The sequence below is a fragment of the Aphanomyces astaci genome (genome assembly GCF_000520075.1).
Source record: "Aphanomyces astaci strain APO3 unplaced genomic scaffold supercont1.89, whole genome shotgun sequence".
Taxonomy (NCBI): Eukaryota; Oomycota; class Saprolegniomycetes; order Saprolegniales; family Verrucalvaceae; genus Aphanomyces; species Aphanomyces astaci.
The window spans coordinates 248080-255697 of record NW_009798352.1 but is presented as its reverse complement, the minus strand read 5'-3'; the positions used below and the strand labels follow the sequence as shown (position 1 = coordinate 255697).

The following is a 7618-nucleotide window of genomic DNA, read 5'->3' as shown; positions in this document are numbered from 1 at the left end:
AAAAATCGTGATTTTTAGTTACTTAATTTAATTCTAGGAATAAATTAAACCTCGTTGAATGTAAAGGGCTCGAGACTTGACACGTTTTCCCTAATTTCAATGTCGTCGTCGACATGAACAATGTGTAAGCTGAGGAAAGCGTCCTTGATTTTTTCTGCCAATAGGTCAACTGTGCCTTCGCCATTGAGGGAGTCCAGATATCTACACATTTCAGGTGCTATTGTAACAGTTCTATGATTATTCGTAACAATGTATGGTACTTCTTCATCCTGGACAATGTAATGGAAATTCCAAAGTGCGAGGACGAGTTGAAGCAAATGCATGATTGCTCTTCGATGAGTCTGTGATTTCTTGGCTTGAGTAAAACTAGAGCCTTGGCCAACACTTCACCCGAGATTGGTGCATCGATCCACGTGGCTGGTGTATGATCGGGCTGTATAGCGTCAGCAACAACAATTCGGGGAATGGTGTGCTCCAGTACAACACTCGTTGTTGCTCGTATCTCAGGGCGCAAACCTTCACACGCAGTTATAAGCGTAGGTCCAATTATGTGTTACCTGTTTGATACGCTTATGATGGCTCTCAATGTGCTGTTGATGTGCAGGAATTCCAGGAGTGAGCGACGCAACGAAGAACCAAACGTCCCAGGGGGGCAGCAAATAGGTTTCTTGGAACCACTGTGCAAATTCCTCCTCCGCGAGCGATGTTTCCCAGTCCATGAGGACGACACTTGCAATAGCATGAAATTGCATCCACGTCCGTGCAGATCGCATGAGGTGGATTTGAGTGCAAATGACCTTGTAGTTGTCCATGGTCCGAAGCAAGGACTTGTACTTGTGAACGTTTCGCAGCATGTGGATGGCGCATGACACAACATGGACTTGCGGCCACTGCTTCTTGAGAGCGGTTTGGATGTACTGGGTGTGATCAATTGAGCACGTCGCAACGTCGAGCTGGTAGTCGAAGAACGTGTCAAACGCTTGAGCGGATACTCGCAATAGCTGCGAATAGGCTTCCTCGCATTCTGAGCGCACAAACAGGTACGACCATGGCATGAAAGAGCTACCACACTTGTTGTTGTATAATCTTGTGTACACAACGCCTATGTCAATGAGCGTCCATCCCCCTAGTAATTATTACATCTATCCTTTAAGTAGGAATCGTGTTATGTACGGACCGAAGTGAAGCTTGTATGTCCCGTCGGTTGCAAGCGCTACCCCTTCTTTTTGATGTTTCAAAGCTATTGCTACGTTCCACATGTTCTGGCGTGACGTGAACACGATCCCAGCATATTGGCGTTGCTCAAGCCCGTCGAGTCCAACAGTATTCGTAGGAGCACAGCAGCGTCATGTTGGTAAATGGTTCTCAGGTGCACCTGTACGTCGTAAGTACTTTAAAAACCTTAATACACCATACTACCTCCAACTTCAATGGGGGTAAAACCACCTTTTAGATGCGAATCGATCTCAGCGCGCAAGGAGGGATGAACTCCACGTGAACGAGTAACGGCCGTGTCCTCGCTGTGTGCAGCGTTGGATCTCTCAAGACGTGATACAAACGTGAGGACGACGTTACGCATCTTGTGCGTACATCCAGTATGACTAGAGCACGCGTATACGTAGGAGCGCTTCGTGTCGGAGCACTTGTAGTTGCGCAAATGCATGTAGCGATTTGTACTGGATGACTCCATTCCCGCCTTCGCTGCACAAAAACTCTCATATTCACCCATTAAGGACCACTGCAGCTCGGTATCGATTCGGGCATGGCCAGTCAAAGCTTCGTCGTATGCATCGTCGATGCCAATGTGGCTTTGATCCAGCTCTGGTATGTCGCTGCTGCTCTCCATTCCTGTGGCTTCGTTTTACGTGTCAGCAGCAAGTGTGAGAATGAATCAACATGCCTTCGACGATAATTCGAGCAATAGCAAGACGACGTTGAAAATAAGGATTGTTGTAACCCCCGGTAATGAACGCACGACCTTTCGCTCAAAGGACCATTACGCTACCTTTAAGTTGATATCATGGAACGACTATCGACGGTTCATTACATCATACATTACAATTACTGAAGCAAAAATTGCTTGACCATACAAAAGCTAGTATTACTAATTGTGACATCCAGGTTATCCGGAGACGACTTCCGGCGAACGTACTTAGTGTCCAGCGCACTCTGACTATCTGGCATATTGTACATCAACACCGGGGATCGAACCCTGTACCACTCGGTTACCAAGCGGGAGCCCTACCACGTGAGCTATTTTCCTTTTCATATCCTAGAGCACCTATGTCCTACTGCATAGTACTTAAAAGTATTTATAGACAAACCTATATATAAATTCATGTACCCGTTGATGTGAGTTACTGAGCGAAAATGCCTTCGGATGAACCATCAGCCATCTTTGACCGCGTGTGCGATCGTGTCCAAATCCTATGGCCTGGGCTGAAGATAACCGACCGCCTCTTGGTGTCGTCACCCTATCCCGATGCATGCTGGTGAAGTGGACTTCATTGCGGACGAACGCACTGTGGAGAGAATGGGAAAAACATGGCACCAGTATCTCGTTCACTGGGCCCGACCTCATCTATTGGGGTACACGCGATCATGGGTGATAAGCCGCTTTATGAAACATTGTCCCGAAGCGTTGGGTGTGTACACGCGTTGGCGACAACATCCTGGCAACTTAACGTACTCCGAATACCGAGTACGCGACGCTCGTTTTTTGGAATTTGGTGAAAATCCAACAAAAACCTGCCTTTTTCAAGCGTTCAAAATTATCAGCGACAAGTTGGGCCTGCATTTACGCGCCACTGCAGCCGATTTGGTGTTATTTATGACAACCAACTCCATCCCACTGTCCCATGGCATTCCCCCATCCAAGTTACGTGCCTTTGTCCAGTTTCTGTTCGCGAGGGGGCTCCGGATTTGTTTGAAGACGTTTGCGTCTGAGTTGCTTACCAATCAAAGTGGCGATCCGAAGTTGGATCTGTACCGTATCGTCCTCGCGGAAGGCAACGGCATGTTTCTAGTCACAACCGTATCAGGCCACACTGCCCATGTATGGGTATTGACGTGCGTTGGCTCCGTTTCCGAGTTGACAGATGCTGAAGGAACGATCGGGGTCGGAGAACTCCCCAGCGTTGATTTTGTTCGCGCAGTCCGTCGCATTGTTGTTTGTAAAGGTAGAAAGCGTAATAGAAAGCGAGCGCGTACGTAGTAGTTGTATGTTTGAAGTATTCACAGTCAACATAATTAATCATGCGCGGGTTTTTTCAATATATCTTGTCGTCAACAGTCCACCCTTGTGTGCAGAAACAACAAATAACAACGAAATGAGTACAGGATAATCGAATTGAGTACATTCAACCTCATCACTACAGTTCCACCGCAACAAAGCAAACGGACCCTCGACGTAGCATGTTGGACATCAACCGCTACATTAAATACGACGAGATAACCATTCATAGGGATATGTCGTAGTTTCGACTGAACATACGCACGTCATCGGCTAATGCTACAAAGGGATATACATACGTGGGCTGATAATGCGATGTGCGTGTCGAAGGATGCTGGGCTGGTTGTGGACAAGGGAACTCGAGTGACCCGACGTGCTTGAACTGTAGGCAGACGACTGGTTGTAGGATTCGTTGAAGCGGAAGGGGACGTTGATGCATACAATGAGCAGTGATCAATGGTGAAACGAAACGATGATGTTGTGAATGTAGAAGTACCGGAGCTGATATGATTGGTGTCGAGTAGAGATGCGTGCGATGAGCTTGATGCCAACTACTTCGAAGTAGCAGCTGAGTGTGTTTGGTGCGAACACCATGTTTCGAAACGTAAATCGAATTTGGAATACTATTAAATTTCGCGGTGTTTTTTGTAATTTAATACGACGACAATATGCCACGCGTGAATGCCTCAAACAGAAACATACCACGTGAAAGTGCCCTTTCAATGGCACCACGCGCGATACACCGAAAAACCACGTGCGAAAAATTCATACCCATAAATGAATTAGCTATCGACTACTCGACGTTGGTGGAAATTTGAGAAAGGAATTTCAAACTTCCGTCGCTGATGGCTTTGGTGACAAGAAGAACATCCTTCGCACTCAATAGGCGAAAACCAGTCACCTTCGTCGGCCATCCTACCATTTTGACAGGCTGGAAGAGGCCGGAATAGAGCTCACGCGGCCATTTCAGCAACGGTGTTTTTCACTTGCTGGGAGCTCCTTTCCACTTTTGCTTTACGAAGCTGGCATCGGGTTCAGTTTGCTTGAGAGCTACGAAGTATATTAACATGCATGAACTAGTTGGTATGCCATCCGAGGTACACTGTACACTGTACCTTGGAAAACATCCTTCATTTCCAACATGAAGAGATCATATCCAGTCTTTTGCTTCGCTTTTTTCGCGTATCTGCTTCCAATGCATTAGGTATGCCAGATCGTGATGGCTTGGACCACTTACCGTCGCGCCTGCAACATGTGCATAGACCCCCCGCTGTCCTCCGGGGACTCTTGCTGCTGCACATCGCTCATGCTTGAACGTCGTTTCGATGGCGGTTCAAAATTTCAAATATTACCACCATTTATCCGCATAGTAATCGTATCCGGTGGGCTATTTCTGTGTGAAAAAAGGTAATCGAAGGTGAGGTTTGAACCCACACAATTCTTCCTAGCACAATTTCAGTGCAAGCCCTTGACCGTTACACTAACAGTAAATATTCTAGTACATGTTTGGACCCAGGAAAGTTGAGACGCCGAGCTACGAGATGGCCGTTGACGTTTAGAGCATTCAGATTTCAGGTTGTCATGGAAATGGTGGGGGTTGGATCGTGGAAGTTGGCCGGGAGCACTGTAGTACTAGAGGCTGACCCCTGGGTCGCGGTGGAAGTGTCAAAATGGGTGACAGACTCGTTGTTTTGGTCATTGTCGACGACAACACGGCCCTAGTTCTGGTACCAACGTGTGAGGCCAATGCAGGTAACATCAATGTTTCCACTGGTATGAATGTCGGCGAGGTGGACCATGGCCCGATGCATGTCCTCGTCACCAGTAAACATCGTTTCCTTGATGCGCCACAGCTCCTCGCCCATGCGGGGCGTCATGAGAACATTCAGAATTGTCGGGACCTTGAGAGAATGCAGTCTGTGGTGGGTTGGGATGACTTCAATGATGGCCACATCGGATGCTATAGTAGGGGTAACGGATGCGGCAACAATCACCTCAGTTAGCGCCAACACAAGATCCAGGTCGAAGGGCGACACAGTCAACTCGTTACCATCATACATCTCACAGGTGATCGGTTGAAGGGTGTTGGAGCGTTGCAAGGCTCAGACGAGTTCAGCCACATCCTTAGCACGATATACCTTAGATCTTTCAGCATGCGTGAAGCAGCGGCTTATAGATCAGTTGGTGTTAGCGTGTTGATCGATGTAGCCGACGCTGCAGAACTTTGGGGGCGAGGTTGCACGCAGGGCTGACTGCGTACATGCGAGCTAGGGTCTACCGGACAGGGGGTGCAGGTAGCATGACCGGAGTTTGCGCAGGGCGGTGGCTGTCAATAGTACTGACGACGTCCTCGGATGATGGTTGTAGGTGGCGAGAATTAGCGTAGGTGAGCCAAAATCGTGGGTATTAGCATGCTCCTACTACTTCTACGGCTGCCTCCATCACCACCACAACAGCTCCCAGCAGCACCACGGTGGCTCCCGGTACCACGACCAGTACGCCTGCTACCTCGACTGCTGTTTGCGACTACCACAGATGCACCAAGCACCTCCACCAATTCGCCTGCTACGACGACGGCTCCTGTGACTACACTGTCGTCGCGCGCACGAATATCGGCCAGCGCAAGAATTGGTCCTTACCGGACAGGGCAAATCGAGTATTTCTACCTCCATGTCATAGGAAACCATCTCATGGGTCCCAGTGGTAGGTGGTGAGAGTGCCTCCATAGCCAGGTTGGCCGTGAAAGCGATGGCGGTGGTGAAAGCATTAACAGCCGTGTTTGCTTGTACTAGTAGATGCTAAAGTTAAACTCGGTAAGGTAGTGTTGTGTGCAACGCTTACAAGGAACTATAGGGGATTAGCTCAGTGTCAAATAGGACTATATTAGGTTTTATCCCAATACTAATATTGCCCAATGGGCTCATCCAATTCCTAATGCCTATGCAAAAGCATGTGCGTAGGGTGGCACTGGTTTTGAGAGGTTTTCAATAAATAGGTGGGGGTACCAATAAATACCGTGGGTGGGTGAGAGAGCCAGAAGTTTCGATGAGAGGGACGGGAGGGTAATGGGCCGCAGAACGTTCTTGGAACAACCATCTTGAAGGTGATGGGCACCATGCTGTCTTGAGGCAGGCTGAGGTGTTGGACTTGACGCAGGACTTGGCACCATCGCGTCGGTAACGCTAGGCACGCTGGTTGGCCGCGGAGGTCGGCGCAAGGTGGAGGGAGTACGGGTACTTGGTCCACAATGGCCGGTAGTTGGTAGGAGCACGCAGGGTGTGAAGGACATGCAGGACGGAGGAGCGCAGTGGACAGTCGGGGTCTTGGAGGCGCAGCCATCGGCGGACGGACATCGTCCAGCCAAGGAACGACAGCTCGTTCCAGGCAGCAGAGGGCAGACCTTGGTGGACCTTGTTGTGCTCGGTCCATATGAGGTGCAGGGTGGATGCCGTGAGGAGGATCCACAGGGTCTGGAGAGCATCTTTGTGACGGTCACCACTTGCATTGACCGTGAACAGGTCCAGGTCGGAGATAGTCGACCATGCAAATGATACCCCATAGCGTCGCCAGGCGTCCCGGTGAAACGACCATACAGGGTGGATGTGGGGACATGCGTGGAATGCATGGTATTGGGTTTCCACTGCACCACAGCCGTAGGCGCAGCAGATAGCGTCGGGACGCTCGAGTTGGAGGTGGGCAAAACGGCAGTTCACAGGGAGCATGCGGAACAGTAGGCGTAGCCACACATCACCCAGCACCGGGGGAGGAATCCGACATGTCCGCCTGACACGCTTGAAATACCTGTGGATAGCCGCAGTAGTCACACGGGCCGTGCTGGACATGGGGTGGTGTCCCTCATGGATGGGGGCATGGTGGGCCAGAGCCAGAACCATTCGTCTTGGCCAGGACTCAAATGGTACGGGGGCATCCTTAGCCAGGCCATAGAATGGGTGTCGAGCCGTGGGGGGGCTGGGGGGGACGGCTGGTTGAGCCCCAGGACGTTGGCATGGACACAGGTGAGGTGGTTGTAAAGCATCCCGGATCGGTACACAGTCGCCCATTGCATGGTTCCATCCAGACCAATGTCCACTTGGGCAGCTGGGTTTCGATCAGACCTAATCGCCATGAACTCTGCACGAGTCGGCCATCGACCATGCATAGCGACGATGTCAACTAGACAGCGTAGCTGGTTGGATGCACCACGGCTACATCATCGACGAGTGGTGGGCGAGTTGACGATGCTGGCAGCACATTTCCCATTCGACATGGACCGCTCGAATGTTGTAAGCCACACTGGGAGACTCATAATGGTCGCGCTGGAGAGGGGCAGCTGAATGCGACCATCCATCGGTGTAGCAGACCATTGTCTCCACACATCAATCCACA

General features: G+C 50.1%; 3 protein-coding genes and 1 pseudogene across 4 annotated transcripts; 1 reads left to right on the top strand and 3 right to left on the bottom strand.

Annotated features, from left to right (window-relative positions):
- Positions 1 to 2190: 2190 nt before the first annotated feature.
- Positions 2191 to 2263, bottom strand: H257_16666 (annotated as a pseudogene). The gene has a single exon. The product of its transcript is annotated as a tRNA-OTHER (tRNA).
- A 219-nt stretch (positions 2264 to 2482) lies between these two features.
- On the top strand, positions 2483 to 3413 carry H257_16665 (hypothetical protein; the record flags this gene model as incomplete). Its single annotated transcript, XM_009845191.1, has 2 exons — positions 2483 to 3136; positions 3378 to 3413. 2 exons carry the CDS (start codon positions 2483 to 2485, stop codon positions 3411 to 3413), a joined length of 690 nt encoding a protein of 229 aa, XP_009843493.1.
- Positions 3414 to 4214: 801 nt separating this feature from the next.
- H257_16664 (hypothetical protein) lies at positions 4215 to 4559 on the bottom strand (the record flags this gene model as incomplete). Its single annotated transcript, XM_009845190.1, has 3 exons — positions 4470 to 4559; positions 4348 to 4418; positions 4215 to 4282 (listed from the first exon to the last, which is right to left on the bottom strand). Exons 1-3 carry the CDS (start codon positions 4538 to 4540, stop codon positions 4215 to 4217), a joined length of 210 nt encoding a protein of 69 aa, XP_009843492.1. The 5' UTR covers positions 4541 to 4559.
- Positions 4560 to 4803: 244 nt separating this feature from the next.
- Positions 4804 to 5109, bottom strand: H257_16663 (hypothetical protein; the record flags this gene model as incomplete). The annotated part of the gene is made up of 2 exons (XM_009845189.1): positions 4804 to 4950; positions 5029 to 5109. 2 exons carry the CDS (start codon positions 5107 to 5109, stop codon positions 4804 to 4806), a joined length of 228 nt encoding a protein of 75 aa, XP_009843491.1.
- Between the last annotated feature and the right edge of the window lie 2509 nt (positions 5110 to 7618).